Genomic DNA, 25,819 nt, shown 5'->3' with positions numbered 1-25,819 from the left:
GAAGAATGTTCTCTACTACCATCCTCCCTAGACATTAAATATAACAAAGATACGCCAACCAAATAGGATACCATGAGATTCAGAACCAGGTGCCTTCTGCCCAAAACCTCTACGATGAGTATTTTCACTTGATTTTATCATCACACGCATTTGTGACATTGTTAAACATTGATTTAATGTATTTAATCAAAATAAACACCAGTATGGAATAAGAAATTATTTTATTTAACAGTTACCTTTCATTTATATTTTTTTCTTTCTCTCCCCCACCCCGCCATTCACAACTAACCTCCACTCTCTCCTGATCATGACTGTAATTACTACTACGTAGAAGGAGTTTAAAGTGTACGTAAAATAATTTTTTACTAAGTGCTAGTTGCTAATAAAATTGCTCACTCCAGTAAAATTATCTGAAACTCTCTAATTTTCTATTAAATCGATATAAAATGATAAAACAATCGTGTTGAAGTCAATGTAATTCTCTACAACTGATAAAGTATCTTACGAATGAGGGCCAGAGACACTGGAGACAGAAGTTTGGCAATAAGTGTATAGAGCCATAAAGAGTTTTTCGAAAATTACCAGTTTACGAGAGCTTATATGCCACTAAAGGTAACAGATAGCAAAAAACTATAAGAACAAAAGACGTAGACAATTTTATCAGTTTTAATTTTGTATACGTGTAAATTTTCTGTAGCACCAACTCCCCAATGGGATATAGGTAAAAACCAAAAAGGGACCTCTGAACCCCCTCCCACCTCTTCCAAAACTTCCATGGTTGAGGACTTTTATACTACCATGTACCCCGAACAATGTCCCATAGCTATTTTTTCCGGTTCTTGGGCTGTACTAGCATGTGTTCTTTTTACTTAAAAGCCATAGTGTGTAGGATTTATTTTAATTCAAAAGAAAACACGGTTTTACGGATAATACATGAGAAACACAAAGATTTGACATCAAAGTTTCAACACCACGTTGAGGAAACTAATGATTTTTCGTTAATAATAAGTAAGGAAGGCTTAATAAAACGTGTATACAAAATTAGAATCATGTAAGTAGTATGCATTGTTAAAAAAAACTGACAGGCAAATGTTTTGTATGATTGACGCTACAACGTATGATTATTAAAAAAGCCTTCATTGTCTTCAATTACCTCTTGTAGGTAGATTGAAAAATCATATAAAAGACACAGCTTATATAATTAGGTTATTTATGTAAACCATGAGTCGACTGAACCAACACAGAAGTTCTCATTGTCTCATTACAATTGACTAATTAATTGTTTGCCTTCTCAGTAATTAAGGAGAGGTGCCATCGTCCTTGACTATTATACAAGAGACCATTGTATTATGATTGTAGTTGCTCTTGAAATCCGATCTTACAGACTGAGGTTAAAGTGGTCTCAGAGCTTGCAGCTGTTACAAGCACTTCTCCTCTCTTACAGATGCACTTGTCGTGATGGCTCTCGTATATGTCGGGGCGATAACAGTTGTAATAGTATGTGATTATGAAAATATTAATAAATTAATAGTTATTTAGCTTCAAAATCTAGCATTTTAGCAGAATATTTTGACGATATTAAAACATGTGTGGAACTTTTAATAGAATCGCATAGTGTAATTAAAAACATATGGTACAACAGTCGGGCGAATACAGCAAAGAAGCAAAGCCGAGTAATTGACATAAATTAGTTATATTAACTTAATCAGATATACGTGTGTCAGATCTTTGATCTTAGCATGAGAATGTTTCAACTCGCGTGAGTTTATGTACGCGTTGGAGAAAAGTCAGCCTCACTTTATGTATTCTTAACATTACTTTATCAAGACGATGTAAAATAGAACGATAAATTTTAAAATAACAAAAACATCACCCTTACCAAAAATAGTGGTAGGGATCGAAGATAAAAATAAAATTATTGTCTGTGAGCGTTTAGCCCATTACCCCGCCAGTTGCTGGTAATTTAATCCGATGTCTGCTTGTCTGTACGCACGATAGCTGTCTAATGAGTTGAATTCGAAAATAAGATAAATTTTACTTAGTATATTAATACTTGGCCCAAAATATTTTAGACGTGAAAATGGCTGGAAGATTGGGAGCTAGATGGACATATGTATGTGAAAATTGTATGTTTGTATAAAATTTCTTGCGGTATGTATATCTAAATTTTGTAATCCAGATACATTTTGCTTTGCATTGCGATATTTTCCGACAGTAAAAGATTAATCTGATATTAATTAGATTAGCATTTTTTTTAGATACAACTGCTTTTCTAGAGTATTCCTGTCAAATACAAATTTAACAAAAATGTCACGTGTAAACTAATACTAAAAATAAAAACAAAATACTGATTCATATAAATTTGTGTCATATTATGAAATAAATTTGTTCTCTTGTGATTCAATATAGTAATAAAAATGAAGAACGAATATAGTAAAATATACCTGCACTGTAAACCAGCGTTTGTATTTGTTTCGAGTTAACTGGCAGATAGTTATCTTAGACTACAAGGGAGATCTGGTGAGTATCGCGAAGTAACAATCCCGAAAGTTTCACGAGGAGATACGAAAATGCTGCACTGACGGCTATATATGTCTTAGACCCATAAGAACAATGTTATTCAGAAAAAAATCTCAATGGAATTTTTCCACGCTATAAAATTATTATCAGAGCCTTGTCTGAAGTACCTACTAATATGAAAGTGGTTCTGAGTTGGAGCTTCAGATCTGCCACGAGGAAGAACGAGTTATGTAAAAAATAGACTGTATACTTTACAAGAAAGAGCGTTTAAAAAAGTATTAATTATATCTTTAAAATTAGATATCTCCCACAATTTACAGAAATAAAAACTTTTTGTGTTTGCAGTTTAACAATGATCTAATGGGGTAAAAGCTAAGGTCGTTTCACAACAGCTGACTCTATAGAATAAGAGTCTTGTGCAATATGGAGGCCATCAGAATCAGTGGCCTACTAACTGAGTCCACGGACATCGATAACCGGTTATGTGCTCCTGTTTATTTACTTTCTAAACGAATCTCAAGGCAGTGTTTTGAATTCTTTAAATTCTTTCAGCATCATCCATTGAAACTGTATGCTGATGAACAATAACAAACCACTGGCAAAAGCAAAGATGTTGAAAAATCCAAAGTCTTAAAAAACGGCACATCATCCTTCTCTTTAAGTCTTCTTTGACACACACATATAATAATTTACTTGAGACTTGTTATCCAGAAATACTCCGAGAGTGTCATCTTGTCCTTCTCTTTAAGCTTTCTTATCATCATTCCATTTTGGAGTGTCATATTTATTTTTATAGAAGCGGGAAAGTTCAAGTGGTATTTATAGAGCGAATTTAATCCAAGTTGAGAGTTTGTAACAGTTAGAGCTGGAATTTACCTTATCGCAAAACTCTTTTTCTTGTGTTGTAATATTCAGTGTGAGTTAAAATTATGGATACACTCTGGTTAGTTTTTGATGGATAAAGATGGAGGGATGGAAGTCGGGACGCCTTTCTAGGAAATAGAAGTGAACTTTTTAGTGACTGTTACAACTTTCCCATTCCCCAAAATGGGATTTTGGGGAGGAGTGGCTCAAAATTTTTAAATTTAAAGACCCATTAAGTGCTTTTAACTTCATTAATTTATATGAGCTGCCATTGTGTACTGGGCTGAGATAGAAAGCCCTAGTTTCCACTGGTCTTCTTCTTTTATCAATACCTTTCAAATGAGGTGTCACTTAAAGGGTCTTTACATTTAAAAACTTTGAGCCACTCCCCCAAAATTCCATTTTGGGAAAATGGGCAAAGTTTTAACAGTGACATAAAGTTTACTTCTATTTCCAAGTGTCCCGAGTTCCATCCCTTCCTCTTTATCCATAAAAACCTAAACAGAGTGTATCCATACTTTTAACTCACACTATATGTACCAAAATTGTATATAAGTACGAGTATGTTACTGAGGTGATTTTAAATCTAAAATTTTGTCAATGCTGTACAATGTTGGCAGCAAGGTCTTGATTGGAAGGATTTAAGATACAGAAGGTAGTTACTTTTTATTTTGCATTTTAGTTGCATTCATACATTTTCGTTAGCTTTATTTTTAGTTATTATTTAATTTCCAAACCGTATACAATAGAAGTATAAATTTATTTATTTTATTTTTACGAAGTTGTATAAAAATGTATTAAATTGTTATGACTTTTAAAATAAATTATACTACATATTAAGTATTGTACAACAACAGAAAAATAAATCAAAACAATATTCTGTATTTAAATGCACAAATATATGTCTGATGAAAAATAGTTTTTTTTATTGTTCCTCTCTCCATGTTGCTTCTCTGCTATTCCACGCACAATAATATTACTAGCGCCAATGAGTGATAGTAATTTTATTAAAATTAAATTACATAAAACAAACAAATCTTAATCACAATATTTTTAAACTACTAATTATTTTAAGAGAATATTGTCTACGAACAAATTAGTTTGAATAGCACGGCTGTTTAAAAACCTATTTATATCCCAGGTTGTTGTTATTTGGATAATACTTTGAAGTTCTCAGAGATGCTTGAATCTTAAATATCACCAGGTTGTTTATCACTTTGTTGGACTGACATAGTTAAAACAACTATTTTCATGTACATACATTTTACGATGTTTTAATACAAACAGAGAAATTGGTAGATATTTATGTATGTCTAAGCGTATGTTACAATAAAACGCACCTTTCCTATCTACTGATTTGCAGTAGACAACTGGTTAGAAGGCTACAAACTCAGTTAAATGCATCGTGGATAGGAATCCAATATTAAATTATCACACGGTTTTCTCGGAAAAGTGTTAATCGCCTTTGTTCTAAAACTGCTAATTAGGTTCGAATCAAGGTTAGAGTACGGTATTTTCGAGTACTAACAAATCATCGCCTGAGCCTAATGTGAATTAATGTGATGAGCAGTTCCAAGCTTTCGATCATCCACTAAAAAGTGATGTGGTCATGTACACCGCAATGACTTTTAAAAGCCGGACTGTTTTCTTTAGCCTTGCCATTTTACTTAATACTGCCAAGACGTTGTAATTAATACAATAACTTCTTAATCAGCACTTAAGTTCGTGTTAGACCGGGCATTTCACTGGCTTCCTAGTCAGATATAAGTTCATCTTGAATTTGAAGTAACAAAGAGAACTGAAACGTTGCATAACATTTGTCAGCTAAAATAAGATCGTGACGACACTAATTGTATTACATTCTTCATGCATGCATGGAGGAATCAAGTTGGCAAGATACAAAATAACTATTATTAACGTCAGCTGTTTGTATCTTCCTTCGAACCTTCTTATCTTCATAATTAACAATTTTTCTTCTCCCATGTTCTTCATATACAAAATCTACTAATCAAGTTCTAATCAAAAGGCGTTATGCCAGTGGCTTGCCATACTGAAAAAGAAACTCATATTTTCCTTCCTTTTGGATGAAATAATTAGTGACATCCTATATTTTTATGTAGGAAATCTTGATTTTAAAGACACAATGCAATTCAAACCTGACATTCTTGAAAGCGATATATTTCGCTTCTTGAAGTTGAAACTCTATGTATTATATCTAAGTTAACATTTCTAAAAGTTGTAAAGTAAAATAAATGCGTTTTGAATTTTTCTCTGATCTCTTCTACTGTATATGTGTGGTGGATTAAATTTTTAGCTAGAGAAAAAGGAATATAGTAACTGGATAGTAAACGACGTATTTAATACATTAAAAAAATTAACACAAAATATAGAGTTTGGTAAACCAGTAATTTAATTAAGGTTAAATATGACGTTTTGGACCTACACACATGGTGGATGTGCAGAATATCCGATTTGAGAGTAAATATTTTAGCAATTTTGAGTTCAGCTCCATTTCACTTTCCACTTAGTGCAACATCTGAAATCTGACTCCTATCTATCTATCTATCTACTCATCTAGATTTCATTTTTCATCTGTAAAATTACATCGGTGAGACAAAAATTTGTCCGATTACCCGATGTAGAGAAAAGATGTATAACTATGATTTATCATCGATGGTGTGTGACATGGTGTGAAATGTACCAATGCAGACAAGAAAATGAGTTCAGAAAAGGCTAATCGAAATTCAAACAGATAATAGTGCAGGAATACATTCAGGGAACTAAAACAGCTGACTTTATCCCGTCTCTACAACATGCTGGAGGTGACTATGTAAAGCGTAATTGCAGTACGTACAAGGCCGAGACTTCCACCAGTAAGGAACGAGGGGCAGGGACAACTTCCGAGGACAACAACACAGGACGGAGGCAGCTGACATTGACGTCACAAGTTGGTGTCAGGCTGATTAATGAACTCCTTGAAGGAATCAAACTCAAAACCCAAATTACCTTCGAGCTCGATTGAAGCGCAATCTGGTGGCAAATATGATTTACTCGGTTAATGGAAAGGCGGCAATTAATTGGTATTCAGCCAAATCTTGGATCTGGTATCATGCGTCATTGAATGACAGTGAGTATGGATATTAAAGAAGAATGTAACATTTATAATCTGAAGTTGAAAATACAGTTGGCCACTAATATTCGTTTTAAAAGAATTATTTTCATGCTGTCTTTGAATATAAAACGTACGTTACAAATTAAGTTTTTTTCTGAGCTAAAACAATTTAATCAAACATCGTGTAACAATGTGTGGTGTAGAAAATTACATACAGAATGTAAGTAAAACATTATAATGGTAATATTAATATATTAAACAAACTATTTTATTTGCCTCAGTTAATATATTCCATTATATAAATCTGCCAACCAATCAGGGCAAGAATTAGCTTACATATTGTACCGAATATATCCGATTGTGGTAGACTTCAAGCAAAACGTAGGCGCGGGCAGTGCGGCGTGGCGGCGGCGGCGTCTTGTTTACAACAGCTGTTCTGGTGCAGGACTGTTTACCTCATCAACCGCAGATTGCTGCCTTCATTACCTTCCAAACTGCGACACGCCTAGCAACTGTAACTCTTATATCTCATTGATTTTGATAGGGACAAGCAAAATTAAATAAGTAGATTTTGACTTAACGAGACTGATAAAAAAGTTCGTTGATTTCTCAATCGATAACTTAAATAACACATTTATAATTTAAGCTATTAAAGTATAGTATAGTCTTTCATGTTTGCATTTTTTAATCAGTTGAGGTGGTAAGGGCCATTTTGCATTTTAAAAGAAGACCTCCTTAATTTTGTTATATAAACTTTTTCAAGCAGATAACCGACGTCAGCCACGCTAATTTTGACTGGAGTTGAAAATGAAATGTACAGATACAGTCAAAATACTAAAATACTATATGTTTTGTGAATATTATTTTTAGTTTGATACCCTAAAATAATCCATCAGACACGTACGTTATGTTAGTGTCAGTTAATGAGATAGAATCTGAAAATATCGGCTTCGATATTTCTCTTTTTGTCAGACGTTGGTGCAGCTATTATATTTTATATGTGTGATTTTATTTTCAGTTTTAAGGCTAAAATAAGGCGTATGAAAAATTTCATCTTTTTGAAACCAGATTAAGCAAAAAATTCCTTATCAATTTCAACGCGAAGAATATATTTGAGAGTTTCTCGGTTTAAAGACGTGTTATTCTCCTTTGCCTGAAGACAATAATTAAAATCTCCCCTGTTATTTTAAAAACATTTCAGACCCAATTTAGTTTTTACGTTTGTTTTCTTCTTCAGTATACGAATGTATAAAGAGGTCAGTGTACAGTAACAAAGAATGCTTTACTCCACAACATTGCTCAAACGAGAGAGGTGAGATAACAGGCCGAAGGTCACACAAACTTTGAAGTTTACCAAGTCAGTGCTGTCGGTACTTCATCACGTGGTATGTATTGTTATAAAACTTTATTTGAATTCTGCAGTTCTCTGCAAATAGCATTGAAAATGTTAAATGAGTAACATTCTAAATGTAAATGAATCTACATTATGGTTGGCTATTCCTGTATCTTAGGAGTTGTTTTAGTCCATTTTATTTTTCATTATTCTCAAGTAATCTTCCAACGTTTGGACTGGAATAGAAGTCTGATAACTTTATATCTGTTTACAACGTTTTGCGTGGCCGTAAATTTAATATTCTTCCGTGAGTCTTCAATAAATTTTCTCAAAGTCGGTGGCTTACCTTATATAAAGCTCGGTGTGAAGGTATATGGTTAGTTTGGTAGTGCAAGAATGTATAATCTCAGAAGATTCAAAATCATTGAAATGTATGGTTACATCTAGTATATACACAAAAATCTATTTAAAACTGTTAAAATATTGGTATATTTATTGATAAAAAGCTAGGTAATGGCATGTCTGTTTTATTTGTAACAAATAATAAAATGTAACTTTACTGAAAGAAAAGTTTCTATCGATTGTAAGGATGGGTTTAGGTATTTTATTGACTAGATGTTATCTATAGGACTATCTAATATAATGAATGAGAAAGAATCATTTCACTTTCAGTTTACTAACTTGCATATAATTGTCTTCATTCACATCGTCGCTAATACAGAAATTCAGAAGTTAAGATGACTCACGGATATAGATTGTCCTTTAATATTAAAATTGTATATCGCATAAAGATTCTATACATCTTCGCTGAAACACGTGCAGGTATTTACATAGACGTTTTCAAACAATATGCAAAACTTTGGAAAACTGTACATCAAGCAACTGAATCGCTCGTAGCAGCAGTTCGTTCGAGAAAGTCATCTTTGATTGAGAGAGTAAATTAGTCATAACGATTAGGTCTAAATATTTGTTTTTACGTAGCTTCATCAGTCCATGATAAGTTTAAATTCCCTCCAAAGAAAAATAAAGATGGACGCAACAATGTTTTTGAGGTAAATTGCTAATAACCTGTTTTATTATGCATTCATTTCTCAGATAACCCACCGCACGGAGCGTTTACTGGATGGGCGGACAGCAGAAAACTAGTCTCGGGACCAGGTTTTTTTCTAATGACAACATTAATTTAAAGAAGGGGTAATTTGTATCGAGGCTGAAATGATGTAAACACTTTTGTAAACAAATATTATATCCACAAGCAACTGGGATTCAGAAACCAAGACAGTAATGATAATTAGTCTTAGATAAACCAAACATAGCCCAAAATAATTTACTATAATAAACAGTTAAAAGCTAGATTTCAAAATGCATTAATTAAAAACAAATAAATAAAATTAAAAGATCATGCTTAGATCTTCATTTCTGTTTTGGCGTTCAAGTGTTTGTTAATGACAGAAGTAATTAACTAATTAAGTAACTATCATACTACGATGTAAACAAAAATAAACAATATTCAAATTAATGCAGTACAAACACTGAATTACTTTTTCCCGGTGGGATTCACATATTTAAAATTTAACTTTGCAAGGGGAATCAAGTTTACCCATCATAAAAGAAATACATTTTCTCGAACAATCACAAAGTACAAAAAAAAAAAAATTAAATGAATTCAAAAATATTTCTTGTTTTCATAAATTAGGCGGAGGTATCCGTACACCATCACCATGCAACCCCTGACACCCTCTTAAGTCCCTGCATTTGTAGCCCAAGTGTGGCTGAATAGGTAAAATGTACCAGTATGCTAAAATAATTGTTACCCTACTATCAAATTTCCCTATGTGACTAATGAAACTAGTATTAGAACAATGTAAACTTTGTGATGCATATTGGAAGGCACTCTGTATAGGCTATGACCCTAAAGTTACTGATAACAGTAGATAAGCGTGACAGGATACTTGAGGTAACATCGCTTCCAATGTGGTAACTGGAATAGCGAAGCACAACATTTTACTGTTATCTTTTTTCGGCAAAGTGCCTGCGTGGGTTGTGTGACAAGTTGTTGTTCTTTGTGCTCTCATTTTGAACGATGGGTGATTTGGAACGATTGGCATGTGTTACAGTAGTGCCAAAAGAAAGAACAAACCAATTATATCCATATTACTTTGGGTTTCAGGAAGATTTATATTTGCTAAAAGCTTTATACGGACCTCCTTAATTTTAATTCCATTTGTATAAAAAAATATATTTGAAGTAATAATTTTATTAAAATGCAGGTTTTCAAATATATCTACTACGTAAAATAGAAATATTATATTATTAAAAAAATCTATTTAAAATAACTGAATAGATCCGTAAAAATCTACTGGAAATAGGTTTTTCCTTTTTGAACCTTCACGAAAATGTAAATATCAAAGCTAACCCGTCATGTGCCAGTAAAACGGTACAGAATATTTTATTTTAGTAAAAAAATAACATTATATAATATATTTTCCGGTAATAAATCAAATTATTTGGGTCAACAGTCTAAAAAAATTAAAGTACTTTGAAAGATGTAAAATTTTGTTGGATAATTTATAAACTGAGTAGCCTATACATACTAGATGTGGTTGAAGTTAAACTCTCTGTATATTCTGTGAGTGTGTATATTACGGTTTTAAACCTAACCTTAAAACCAGTTCAGCCTTTCATGACTCTTGATAAATATCTTTTAGAGATGCCATTATGTTAGATAATTAATAAAAATGTATATACAGTTGAGAAAACTGAATCAAAGCAGTTTAAAATAATTGTATTTACGTAAAAACAAATAAGCTTTGGAGTGGAATTAAAGATTGTCAACGAAAACACATGCGATGCTATCAGACTACATTGTCAAATTGTCCCAATATCGACCTTGGTTAACCTGCAGTCTATTTACGTATGCACGTACACACACACACACACACACACACACACACACACACACACACACACACACACACACACACACACACACACACACACACACACACACACACACACACACACACACACACACACCCGCACTTGCATTAAAATAACTTATTTCTGAGAACGCTGTTTATCTACCGTACTTTGGGAGAAGTAAAACATTGCGCTTCGAGAACTGATGTCTTGCTTCTTCTTCAGACAGAATTCCAGAAAAAGGGTTAATAAAAACAACAGCATGTGGAGAACTTGTGTGCCAGACCCAGTATTCTCATACCGAAGTGGTTTAAACACATTTCACTGTAGAAACCTCCAACAACGATACGATGTTACCGGAAACTAGCAAGATTTTTACTTTTGTTTCATTATTGTCTCGTATATAATTGCGTCTACAATAGGTGCAAAATACATCAATAATGATTTTACTAAGAGATTGTAATTCCGACACCATATGTTTCATAATGGTACCGATTGAAATAATCTACTGACACTAAACCTATCGATGAAACACTCAATTTGCAGTGGTTTCGACACAGATATTCAGCGTTCTTTTTATCAAGACCGAAATATACATAAATATTAAAAACTAGAGTTTATGAGGATGTTCAAAATTAGAGGAAGCCTCGTACGATAGGTTTTCGATTATAGTGACGTCAATGGAGGTGATTGATTGATTGAAAATATATTGAAAACCTCGCCCCGTTACCTTCACACCTTCAACTTTTCGCAGACAATTCGTTTATCTGTATAATATGAACAGATAAAAAAACATGTCAGATAAAAAACTTCGGAAATTGAAAGAAACTTGAAGTTTAAGCATCGCTTCTTTGTGGAAACTATTTATTATTACGGATCTGATAGGGTTTTCTTAAACTCGTGTATGTCTGCCTGTGTATATTAAAGCAGTGTGTCCACAAAGTCATTCTCACCTTTAATTAACTTTATTTACAATAGTATATAGAGGAGAAGAACAACATTGACATAGGATTAAAGGGTATTTTAAACAGTTTTCTGGCATTTTATCTGAGCTCAACATGAGCGCCATGAACCGCCCTGCAGACGTTTAAGCGAAATTTGATCTCCTCCCATATTTTAATCAGGACCCACGTTAAATAATTCAATCAGAGTTACGATTCGTTGCTTTAAGTGTTCGATATATGAACGTTATGACGATGTAAATTTCCAGACAAGTGAAAGATAGGTAACTAAAATTAATTTGGTCTTTGAAATGTTGATCCAGTCCATTTTCATACGGAATAACAACAGAAAATTCATATCTCTTTAAGTTGTCATCTGGCTTCAAAGCATTCAATAATGGAGGTGAACATTAAGTATTTCTTCTCAACTTTGTAAACTCTAGGTACATTCAACTCATATCCACGTTTCCGCACATACTTTTATGAATGTTTTCGACGGTTTCATCTCCTGTCCGCGTTTTGATAAGCTGCCTGTTTTCTTGATCGTCTTATTCCATGGATAAATTCTGCTTCAGTATGAGAGATTTTCAAAAAGCACTCGACGATACTCAGGATGCTGTGAAATCACCGTATAAAAGTTTGCTAGCCACACATTACACTAAACTTTCCTTTGCAAAGTTGCCTTATGACTATTTTCGTAAAAAAGTTACCCAAGCTGCAGATAACAGCGTGGGTAACTCAACGAGTTAAAACAAAACCTTATAGAACGCTGTTTTAATTGACATATGTTTCATAGACTTGCGATCAATAATAGATTAGCTATAATCAATTAAAAGTGTGACATGACTTTGTGTACATACCGTATATGTAACAGGGCCTACTTACTTTTAATCATTGTGTCGGTTCCTACAACATACCGTTGTATCAGATTATTATAATATTCTCTGAGTCTATGTATATATCTATATGGAAAAACATAACGAAATTATATTTTTTTGCTTATTTTTTAATTTTATTGCTTTGCCTTAAATAGCAACTCTCTTTAAAATCCTTATATTCTTGTTAAAATCCGTTGTAACAAGTTAATTCAGTTAAGTTGTATAACAAATTTCGTCACACGGCTCAGTAACAGGGCGAGATAACATTTGTCACTTCATTTCTAAAACATGTTGTATAGGAATTTAATGTAGTAGAGTAATTGTAATAGTTTCCAATACTATACGTCATTGCTTTACGTTATACAACAACAATTTATAACATATATAAACAAAAAACCTAAACTTTTGGAAACAAAAAAGTTTTATTTTTGCCGACTCCCCTGAATTTTAAAGTCTTTCACGCACGCAATATTACATTTGTAACTGATCTGCCTCATTAGGACGTGATCGCGTGAACTTGTCATAAAAATGTCATGTGGGGCACAACTATTCTGTTTATATTATCTGTCGTGCTGGATGACAATAAAACAATATATATTGAATTTTGCTATATATAATGAATGGGATATGCTAAATATGCAATCATTAGGGACAGTAACAATCCTATAAAAATACCACACAAAAGTTCTTGCTTTATAGATGAGATAAGAAAAGTATGCAGCTCCGATATTAAAAAGCATATTCGATTTACAAGTCTGTAATAGTGGTATGCTACTACTGCACTACAACAGCTATAGTGTTGTACTAATAGCAATATCAGACCACCGCGGCCGTCAGCCACATGCGGTCAAGGATAAGGACGCTGCCAGGACTCGCTCGCTCTACGCAGATAACGAAAGACCGATAAGGAGCCAAATGGCTTTTGTTTACTACAATCTGATTTATTCACATAAAAATGGAATAATGCTGAGTCTCAAGGATCTATCCTTGTACTAAATGAATGGGATGACGGAATATAACCTGAATCGCTAAGGTGAATCAAAGGAGTGGAAATAAAGGTGGAATAATGCTGAATCTCAAGGATCTCTCCTTGTACTAAATGAATGGGATGACGGAATATAACCTGAATCGCTAAGGTGAATCAAAGAAGTGGAAATAAAGGTGGAATAATGCTGAATCTCAAGGATCTCTCCTTGTACTAAATGAATGGGATGACGGAATATAACCTGAATCGCTAAGGTGAATCAAAGAAGTGGAAATAAAGATGGAATAATGCTGAGTCTCAAGGATCTTTCCTTGTACTAAATGAATGGGATGACGGAATATAACCTGAATCGCTAAGGTGAATCAAAGAAGTGGAAATAAAGGTTGAATAATGTTAAACGTCTCAAGGATCTTTATTTCTACTAAATGAATGGGATGACGGAATATAACCTGAATCGCTAAGGTGAATCAAAGAAGTGGAAATAAAAATGGAATAATGCTGAATCTCAAGGATCTCTCCTTGTACTAAATGAATGGGATGACGGAATATAACCTGAATCGCTAAGGTGAATCAAAGAAGTGGAAATAAAAATGGAATAATGCTGAATCTCAAGGATCTCTCCTTGTACTAAATGAATGGGATGACGGAATTATAACCTGAATCGCTAAGGTGAATCAAAGAAGTGGAAATAAAGGTGGAATAATGCTGAGTCTCAAGGATCTCTCCTTGTAATAAATGAATGGGATGACGGAATATAACCTGAATCGCTAAGGTGAATCAAAGAAGTTGAAATAAAAATGGACTGAGTCTTAAGGATCTCTCCTTGTAATAAATGAATGGGATGACGGAATATAACCTGAATCGCTAAGGTGAATCAAAGAAGTGGAAATAAAAATGGAATAATGCTGAATCTCAAGGATCTCTCCTTGTACTAAATGAATGGGATGACGGAATATAACCTGAAATCGCTAAGGTGAATCAAAGAAGTGGAAATAAAAATGGAATAATGCTGAATCTCAAGGATCTCTCCTTGTACTAAATGAATGGGATGACGGAATATAACCTGAATCGACGAGGTGAATCTTAAACATGGTAAATATCACAATTTTATCAACCACTTATGCAATAGATCCAGGATGAATTTTTCTCTTTGTGACAAGTACGGTGAAATTTACGTGTAATAGTTCAGAACTTATAGCCAATCGGTACATCCCACATAAACTCACGTAACTGATTAATTTAAACATTTTCTAGATTTATTTGAATTGTATTCCCTATTCGATTTCTTATTATCTTAATTTTGTTACATTTTTTATGTTTCCATTCAAGTTGTTTAGTATAAGTGACCGGTTAATTAAGTCGTTGGTCCGCTAATTTTATGGTATTGTCATTGCACCCCTCCCCCATCTTATTCAGATGGATCAAGCGATCGCGCGGCTGAGGTTGTACTAGACAACCACAAAACATTATTAACCTGACCTCAACGCTATCAGTCCGTGATTGATTTTAAAAACCTGAACTACCAGAAGAAGTTTTATCTGAATTAGAAATTTGCTTGTGATCAAAACAGACTATTACTGTTAATATTATTTTCTTACCAGATTTTTCTCTGCTGACAATATTTAAATTAAAATGAGACATCATAACCAACAATTATATAAGTTATGAACCGATGGAGTAACCGGTACATCATAACACATTAACGAATATCTAGAACAAGCTCTAGCAAGACAATTTCACTATTACTAGCCTTAATTAATGTGTTTGCCAATGTAATACAACATTGTTGAGCGTTTTCTATTTGACATCACCAAAACAGTTGTCAGCAATGCCGGTACATCCGCCATAAAGATCAGAGAACAAAGATGATCAGGGATGCACAACAACAGCTTACTGGACAAGTTCAGTTCTTCATCAGGAACCGGTTCTCTTTATCAGTTCCAAATGTGGCCAGACTCCTAAACACTGGTTTTTACTATAGATTAAAAATCTTCAGCGATCTCTTGATGAAGCCAATTTATTAGCCACTTTTAAAGTACCTCAGATAAAATACCGGTCTTGTGAAAGTCGGTTCGCTCGGTGAAGGTTGTTACATGAAGCAGTTTTAAAGATAGGCTATTAAAACTGCTCACTTAACGTATAAAAGAACCTCAATGAACATAAGGTTTTTAAATGTAATGTGAAGAGAAGCTTGGCTAAAATGTGAAGTACACATATATAATCATCTGCCAGATATTAATCTTGAATGATGATGATAATGCTTAGCTTGGTTATTTGTAGCTTCTAAATTGTTTCAACTAGTAGTGCTAGTAGGCTTCCAGGCTTATGAAAATAACTTTATTCTGTCAAATAATGTAATTTAACTGTCATTATATTACGGTGAGTAATAGTACAAGTTAAAAAACTCGCAAAACCTTGTTCGCAACGGATACATATTGTATTACTATGTGACGTGTTAAAATGTCATATGACTGTACTTAGTTTGTTTATTTATCTATTCCGTGATTACCTCGTTGCCATAAATTACCCATAATACTAATCTACAAATGTTCGCTAACGCTAAACGCACTGAAATGCTCTGACATGGCTCTGAAAACAGACAGGCATAAACGATATTTTCCAACTCTCGAGTAATAAGGTTCTTTGACGTTCAGGCAACACATGTTTGTATAGCTATTTTAAAATCTGTTTCACAGTCTTATCAGCCTTATCTTCCTGACCTCTATTATTATTTTGTTCACTAAACGTCTGAAAAATGTCCTGAATTTTGCCTGAGCTTTCTGGTTTTAACTTTATTGTGACATGCGTACACGTATAAGGAAGGGGTATAAACCACTAAAAAGCATTCCTTATCATGCCAGGCCAAACGTATTATTGATCAGTTCTGAGTACAATTATACTTCTTTTGCCTTAATTGCAGTTTACTATGTGGCATTATTTTATAAAAAAACTACACTACAAAATAATTTTTTCCTAAGCTTCAAAACCTTTTAAAGCAAATTACATTAGATAAGTCGTCACAGTATTTAAATTCACAGAAATATATTATGGTAATTTAGTGTAATGTTGATTATAATGCAACCACTAAAAACATTAATATTTTTGAAGATTTTGTTTTTTTTTTTATTGAAAATGTAGATCTACTAGGATGTATTATTTGTTTCACGTGATTCCTCTTTGTAACCACAATCATTCCCAGAATCACTGCGGGCGAGGGCAACAACTCGACTATGAGTGACTTTGATAGCCTCTTCGGTGCTTTGATGATAACAAAAAGTAGGCTGGTCGGAATAATTTGTCAGTTCCAACTAATGTGCTTTTTTACACCCATATACTTCATGTTTTTTCATGCAGCTCTCAGAGTTCATCGCACTATTAAAGCCGTTATTTACACGTCCTGACATCGAAAGTTACCGAAGATTGAAAGAAAAGAGGAGTTTGGGAACGCGAACCCATACCAAATTTGAGATGAAATATGAAACCATTGAGAAGATAACAGGATTTTCCGAATGTTTATCATCGTTCTGTGTTAAGAAATTACTGAACAATACATGTGTCGTAACTGAACAATAACAAATGTCCGAAAACTTTTATTATCTTAACAATTCTTCCATAACCAAACACGGACTTTAAACAAAAATGGATCTATTATATAGTATTAGTAGGCTATAAGAACATTCAACACCAAAATTTTATAATGTCTGATATTAGAAAAGAGACACCACCAGAAAACGGAAGATGTGGATACTCTCCAAAAAACCAGAGAAGTAGTACAAATGTGAACCATGGAAAGAACGATGTAAACAGTGAACAGTAGACCTCATTGTCTGTGTCCAGGCGCCTAGGAGGCGGAAGGTACAATACAGCCAGGAGGTACGCCGATTACGATTCAGATTGCTAAGTCTCGACTAGTTGATTGTTATACTGGCGCCTAGTCTTATTAAATCTCCATAATAAAAGTTCAAACAGAGTCGACCTAATACAATTTATTACGGTTAAAAATATTATCGTTTCTTCTATAAAAAAAGAAATATTAGACCAGGCAAGAAATCTGACGAAACTGAACGTAAAACTTTTGCACCCTCAAGTGTGTTTTTTCTCTTATTCGGAGGCTGTTAACAAACTGAAATTAATACCATCTAGAAGAAAACAAATTTCATCAATGTAGTTTAAAACAACCCATCACTTCTAAAATGCTTTAACCCATCTCTTTACAGGTACACGGTGGTACAATTAATTTTTGGATTTGTTCCTAATTTTTTAAGTTACAATCCTTTAAGGCATATGCCATAAGAACAGGAAAAATATACCAAAATATTGATTACAATACAAGGATTTGTAGGCATTGAAAGCAGCTATTTTTAAGTTTTTTAGTCAGTCATGGATAAAAAACTGAATATTTGAATTTGAATAGTATAAAATATATTAACTATGATTTAAGGGAAGGATATGTTTGTTATGAAATATAGAATTTGTATACTTATTATAATAAAACAGAATTTCTTTCGGTCAAACATTTATTATGTACATATCGTAAAACTTCGCACCCTAATCTTCAGCTGGCTTTTATGTAGTATAACATTAAATTCTGGAAACAATTGTCTACTCGTTATCCATTTGGTTAATACGGTAGATTCGTATTATCCACTAGTGGCAAACAATGTAATTTATGTACTTTATGTGAATTACAGATGGTAAATCCCTTTCTCCTTCTTTTGTTGGATGTGGAATGGTAAACTATAACAGTAAATATGGTGTTTAATGTTTTATGTTCTAAAATATTGCCTAAATTCTGTCCTAAATTAGTTTTTATAAAGAGGTAGCTATGAATTTTTAGCATAAGATTGTAGGAGTTTTAACAAATGTTTTCTTTAACTTAATTTTGAAGCGTGTATGATTTTTTAAGGGTTTAATTTTTGTTACATTTTTAGTAATCTGAAGATAACCATTTTTTCCTAAGCATAGCTTAAGCATTTAATCTAATTGATTTTGGGGCGTTTATCTTCAACATAATTATAATTATCGCAAATCCGAGCTGGAAGAAATACTCTATAGTAATAAAATTTATTCATATGCGTATATTTATTCAATAACTCAATGAATTACCGCACTGGTGCTGTAATGAGTCCTAATACCTGGATTACTTAACTTAGATAAATTGACCAATTTGAGTTTGCTATCAGTAACCAGAGTAAAGCAGCCTTAGAATGTTGACGTTATATAGTTATAATATAGTATCTGACAAGATTAACCTGCAAGTACTCGTTGATCAGCAAGCTATCAGCTGGTAGCATCTTTAACTCAATTAGTTTCGATCATAACTCGATCAACGATTAAGAACTCGATCTCCTTGCTAATATTAGCATTTGCCATGGAAGAATAAAATAGCCTTTAGTTTTTAAATTAAAATATCCTGAGATGGAATTGTACATAACACATTACGGTACACAAAACATCCATTATCGCACTAACAAGATAAACAACTTCTTTGATACATACTTGTAGCAATCTATTGTCCCAATGTTTATTTTATCTCAGGCATATTTTAAGTGTAAGAAAATTTCTACATGAGTCGTAATGCATTGTATGAGTGGGACTTACTCCTTCTGGGCCTTATAAGTTTTCTTATATTAAGATTATATAGGTTGTAACAGTAAATAAATTACTTGTCATCAAAAAATTGTAAGAGGTAGAAAAATTTGGATTGTATCAGGGAATTGTATCGCTTAGAATTGTTCCCAGGCATTCGTGATCAGACCTTTAGAACTGATATGTTATGTATTATGTAAATATCCCAAGGGATCGTTCGTCGCTATGATACTGATGGCAAGAGGCTAACCATCCTTCGGGAACTAGACATACTTTCTGGTCTTGTCTTAGCAAAAATTACGTCTGTTTTTTAGGTGTATATTTCAGTAGTGATTTCGTATAGAAAAATGTTACTTTTTGGGGACAGATCACGCTATTTAATAAAAAGCTTCTTGTTATTATCGTCCTCGGTTTAGTCATCGGCCAAACAGCTTGATAATATGACAATTTCCTACCTTGATAGTCAAATAATAGTTTTTAAAACTATTTTAAATACGCTGTGCCGGAATGGGCCTTCATTATTAAATTTGCAAAACTACCGGGAGTTGTTTTCCTAAAAAAAGATCTGGATCTGCATTTGTTGTGGAAAGATGCAATTTCAATTAATAGGCGTTCGTTACTTCATTAGGAATACTATCAAGTTTTTACATTATATAGGTACCGTTAAAAATTATTACATTAAATGACTTAAAAACCATTTATGATGTCGAAGGAATAAAATTATTTCCTTTTCACAATAGGATTTTAATAAAATATAAAATTAAATTGTTTACAGTTATACAATTGAAGTAGAAATTCTTTGAAGGGGTAAACTAGTTTCTTTTTAACAATAAATAATTTAAGCTGACTAACGTGAATTACTTTAAAGAACGACGAAACTCACCAGTACTGTTTATATGGCTATTGGTCATGTTACCGGGTAGTATGAGGACTGAATGGCTATGAAGTAACGCAACGTAAACATGAAGTATCTGGAAGGGTTTCAAGCGATGCTCCGGTGACGTCAGCCTGTTTCATTTGCATGGGCTCAGACATGTTGACACTCATCCAAATCCGACAGTTGAGTTGCGTCGTCTCTAGTCCACAGTCGCATCTACAGTCACTCTGGGGCAGACTCCATTATGTGTAAGCTTTATCCGTTTATAATTTATTTTAGTTTCTTCTCGCTGTTAGTTGTTGTGTCATACCCAAACATGAGTTATGAAATTATTTCAGCTCTGTGTGTGTGTGTGGTCTGAAGGTATCGTTCAATTCCATTCTGTTCGGGCACTGTTATCACAAGAAAGGTTAAAGTTGAACATGTTCATCACTGTGTGATGATGATTAATTAGTATAATTGGCTGTTAGGTCGACTTTTTATTACAACAGCCGTATATTACGATTTTCGTATTTGACATGTGGAACATAACACACTCTAAGTTTAATGTTGAGTAGAAATACTGTAGAGTCCGTGTATAGTTCTAAGTATGATCCTTGACTCTCGTAAACAATCATGAATTAATAACATTCCAGAGAGCAGGTAACTAAGAGGCATACAAAGTTAACGTGGGATCTGAACCACTTGTTTATTGATCAAAGTTTAAATTTAAAGTACACATTTAAATATTAATTGTTACACTTGGTGTGTTTCAAGATTTGGAGAGGGCCTGTCTTCCAAAAAGCTCCATTAGCTGGTTGAGGTTTTTGGCCTTCTATTGCTCGGTTATTGGGTATATTGTATTACTCGTTACTTTCGATGTAAGATAATTGTTGTTAGGTTAAATCGAAGAGGGTTGAGTTTCTAAAAAACGTGTCTGGTACACGAATGACCTGGATACACTAGTGGCCATTTTAATTCTCATCCCGTTAGAACAATGCTAAGCAATAAATCATTTTGTACAGTAATTTTTGCCAGTATTAGGAATGTTTCATTTGACATGTGCTGCACATTTGCATACGGATACAAGACCAAATGCACACAACAGATTGAAATTGAGTAGCTTTTCAACTAAAACGCTCGTGAAGGAAAAACTACATGAGATATACAATTTCCAGAAGCGTTTTGGTGTGTCCATAACGAGCTTTTAAAATTAGACCTCTAGCATAACTTTGCGACCGAAATTTATTTACATGTTACAGAAATATTAAAGTTTGTGATTATTTTTATAGACTCTAGCATGGACTGGAGACAAACGTATTTATAGAAAAATATTTTTGTCCAGCGTTTGTTCTGAGAAAGTCGCTTCTTACTCGATCACATAATGTATAACGCTCGCCAGCCACATTAGCCGTGGCAGCTAAGAATTCCTGGAACCAAGCCAAGATCACCTGCTCGTGCGTGCCCGATGTTGGTGTTGTCAAGCTTCCATTTTATGTCAGTAAAGACCGTGCTTCACTCTCGTTAATAATGACTAATCTCGTGAAAAAGACAAATTAGCTTCCCAAATAACCATAATTAATTCTCAAGAATATTTTATAAAACAAACCGACCGGCTTGATAATTATTAATGATTTAACTGTTTAACTTTTAAACAAAAACACAATTTTGCAGATGCTAAAACGGCATTCTTTCTATATCTATTTTATATAGGTTCTGCAGTATATACATGCACCAGACTTAAATCCTGCTGGGAGAAATAGTTAACATATACGGCTACTATGTGAACGTAGGATGGCAAGCCTCAAGTCATAATGTGTCATAGAGGAAATTTGTTCTTAATTTTAAATGTTTGCATGCGTTTGGGCCAGTGAGAGCTCTTAGTAATCTATAACAAATATTATAAAACGTTGGATTTTGGCTTCCTATCTAAATAAATACGTAATCACGATGATCTCTTATTAGCATATGACATCATCTTTGTTGAACAAGAGGCTTATTATGTATGTTTAACATAAATCTTATTATCTATATAATCATCATGATACATGTGTAATCATGATGATTATAGTACCTCATAATCTATGTTATACCTCCTTACAATGAGGTTTAGTACTTTATTATGGGTGTGGCTAATAGAGTAATGTACTGATTATCTAGTATCTACAATATCGTTTGTTCCCCATTCTATAAATATAGTCTGTCTTGATTACAAGTACAATTATAGTATGTTAATTTTTATTATAATCGCGCCTACCTTGCTGTTAAATGTAAAGTAATTTGGCATATTTATCGAGTGTCCATACTGATAAGTGGAAAATTGTATTTACATATTTTAAAAAAGAGACAAGGTATAAAATAGAAACCTAAAAATTAAGCGCTGTTTGACATTAAATGGAGACCTGGAGAAATATTCAGTCATGTGGCTGTCGAGAAGTCTATGGATTAAATGTTTCATTCTTGTTATTGAGTAGCTACTGCAAGAAGCAATTTAGTTCCTGCTTCCAGAAATGTTTTAAAATATCTCCATATTTGAGTCTGCCCAAGCTAAACTTAGAGTCTACACAAAGTTCATTCGTCACGCGATCATTTTGTCGACACCCAAATCTGGATTTTCGTCGTCTGAGCAGCCTGACCAGTTTGTTCCTGACCTTACAAGTTTATGTGTAAGGAGGAATGTGTAAGTGCGAGGATTTGTTCCACAGCATACATTTTGCTGCAGTTATCTGCTCTACAGTAAAGATATGCTGCAATAGGATTGTGCTGTTTGCAGATTCCGTCATGTCACTGCTGGCGGAGTCGCCTAACGCCAAGATCAACAAGACGGTGCTGGACAGGTTCCTGACCTTGCCGCAGCCGGAGGACAGGGTTCTTGTCGAGTACATCTGGATCGACGGCACGGGCGAGAATGTCCGCTCCAAGACCAGGACTCTGGACTTTGTACCTCAAAATATATCAGGTAAGTTATAATTATTTTAAGATTGCAGAATTTTCCACGTAATGATCAATCTGTTTAATAAATATGATTAATTAGTATTATGATGAATTGATTATAATATAAATTTTGATTAGTCTTCAAACTTCTTCTTTGGTGGTGCTCAAAACGTGTTTGTTGACTGTCATCCGGTTCGCCAGCCATGTTCAGTTCGATATTATCGCTTCTAGGGTACCAAGGAGTTAATCATATTAAGCCCGGTAAACAATTCTAAGTAGGTACAGTATATATAGGGTGTTTCGTGAAGATTGGCGTCACATGTGTTATTTGACTTGAAATATTTTCAAGATAGGTCATTTTATTAATATTAAGAAAATAACACAACTATTTCTTTATATTTTCCACTTATGTATTCAAACCTATTTGCCAAATTTGATTTCTTGGGATTATCTAGTTCTAGAGATATTAATAGTTTATAAAAATGGAGACAATAATCACGAATAACATATTGGTAGAACTGAAAGCTAAACAAAGTCACATGTCATGACATAATAATAGTCCCAGTACGCGGTATAATGATGTTCATTATAGAGAAGCGTAATTAAACCAGTAGATACAGTAGTAATTACAAACAACTCGTTAGGTTATCTTGGCCCTTGGGAGACCCGATGTCTGTAGCTATGTAAGAGCTATATTATTACACACATTACAGGAATTACATTTAACACGACTTGAAAGTGACCAGCTCATGTTTACCTGTTACATTTTATTTTCGAACCGTAAAATAATTGATTTTGTTTTTCTATGTGTACTTTTCTATTAACATTTTCAAATTATTTGTTTTAGTCCAACAAATGTTATATTGAAACCTGAAACATTTGCTATTGCTCTCTTAGTGTCCAAAATTTTGAATCTTGTAAAACTGTAACTATTTAAAATCTCTATGGTCAATATTTCGGTTATTGTTAATTTACGCTTAAACTGTCATAGTCCGAAATTTCGTTTGCTTTTCGAACAACTAATTAGACATAATATAATAATTCACATAAACCGTTGTTATTTTGTGATCACTTTGTTCAGAGTGATGTACACCATGGTGCAATATTTCTTAATCCAATAGTTCATAAATAGCTGATTATCCGAGCTGATTTATTTTGTTACTTGTAAATGAACAAAAATAAAAACCGTTACATTGCCTTTTGAACCTTGTTCATAAAAGTAACATATTTTACAAACACTATTTTATATACTGACTGGTTTTAAATTCTATGTGCAGAGAGAAACTTAAATGTTACATTGACAAGTAAGAAATTTGAAAGATCTTATATTACACGTTTTGTTTTGGTATTTTAATGAATACAAAGTTAGTTAAGAAAACAAACTAATTTTAGCTTCCATGACCATAGATAGCAAATCATAGAATATATAAAAATGGCATATTATGTGGAACACTGCGTAAATTTAAAAATTAGCTTGTAATATGAAAACATGCCCTTGATTATAGTTTGTATAACACTCAAATTGCTAACATTTAAAGTGATCATTTTTAATTTAGAGTTTTCAAGACTGTCTTTTTTTTAAAGTACTTAATTATACTTAGACAGGCGTATAAAAATCCTTAACCGAAACCCCGTTAACATATCCACGGTTCCACTAACCACAGAGAAATAATTAAACATAACGCATAGACATATCTTTAGCCTGTGTAGTAACTCACTCCCTGATTGACAGGAATAGCGCTTCTCGAATAATAGAAAGAAGCCAAACATTTGTTCTTTAGATGGCCTTAATCTCAAAAATAGCAAATTAAAAAAAAAGGTCTTTTTGGGGAGGTGGAACGAATTTTGTGTATTGCGAGTTTATATTAATGGGGAAGAGAGATCCATATGTCACTGTCTATAGAGTTCCAAAGAGGTCTTTGAGGGTAGGCGGAGGGTGTCGCAGCGGGTTGACCAGACTGTAAATTCACTCATAAATAATATTTGCGAGATTTTCTTTACATACACTTAATGTCACCCAGTCATAGTAGTTTTTCTTTACGATAATTTCTCGATATAGTTATTGCTTATTTTTAATGTAAAGACCCGTTTATATAAATAGATTTGGTACCCCCCCCCTTGAAGTTGGTACCTAGGGCGGACCGACCCCTCCACCCCCTTTAGTACGCATCTTGTGGTACTCCTACCTCGTTAAAAAATGTCTAATGAGCTAAGTATATTAGCTACATTTAAATAGTTTTATAGCTATTTCCATTGTGTTTAAAAATTCCAGGTTTGTGGCCCTCAACGTTTCGAAGGTCAAGCGTGCTGGGGAAGGAACCTGTATTGTTTGCGTCAGGCAATAATGTATGTGATATATGACTGGAGGAGGCAAGGCCGCAAACGAGCAATACAAGCAATACAAATCGAGTCTTTGTTGACCCGCGGAGCGGACGACTTTGTCCCTTGTAAATCAAATAAAACATATTGTGGTACTATCGAAATGATGTTTAGCTACTTCAAAAACCACAACAGAAACGCCTTACCAAACTCGGCGGACATAAACTATAAATAAACTACGAACACTACAAACGTGATTCTAGCCTTCTTGGTGCATTTCGATACATTAGGACAAAAATGTTACGTTTAGAATATAGGAAGCTGTTTTATATTACGTGGGTATTCGTGTAAAACCACTTAATTTAAGGCACTCTTTTTACGATTAAATGCTTCAAACACGCTAAAGCATGATTTCAGACTAGAGAAACTTTCTATTTAAATCCTAATTTATGTATGCTATCTTGGAAAAAACTCAGTCATGCAAAATTTTCAGTCTGTGTAATTTGATCATTAATAACTGTCCATTGTATCTATATTTCCGTAGATTAACAGTTTGTTCACTAATTTTT

General features: G+C 33.5%; 1 protein-coding gene across 2 annotated transcripts in view; it reads left to right on the top strand.

Annotated features, from left to right (window-relative positions):
• The window catches only part of LOC124370349 (glutamine synthetase-like), a 58,879-nt gene that overhangs the window by 4,179 nt on the left and 28,881 nt on the right, over positions 1 to 25,819 (top strand). Inside the window, exons 1-2 of one of the 2 annotated variants that reach the window (XM_046828642.1) lie at positions 20,114 to 20,266; positions 22,771 to 22,956. In XM_046828642.1, coding sequence (XP_046684598.1) covers positions 20,263 to 20,266; positions 22,771 to 22,956 — 190 coding nt within the window. In that variant the 5' untranslated portion in view covers positions 20,114 to 20,262. Of the gene's footprint in view, positions 1 to 20,113; positions 20,267 to 22,770; positions 22,957 to 25,819 lie in introns of those variants that run through there. The other variant, XM_046828646.1, reaches the window with a different exon arrangement.

Source organism: Homalodisca vitripennis, chromosome 1 (genome assembly GCF_021130785.1).
Source record: "Homalodisca vitripennis isolate AUS2020 chromosome 1, UT_GWSS_2.1, whole genome shotgun sequence".
Lineage (NCBI taxonomy): Eukaryota > Metazoa > Arthropoda > Insecta > Hemiptera > Cicadellidae > Homalodisca > Homalodisca vitripennis.
This window is presented reverse-complemented; position numbering and strand designations above follow the sequence as displayed.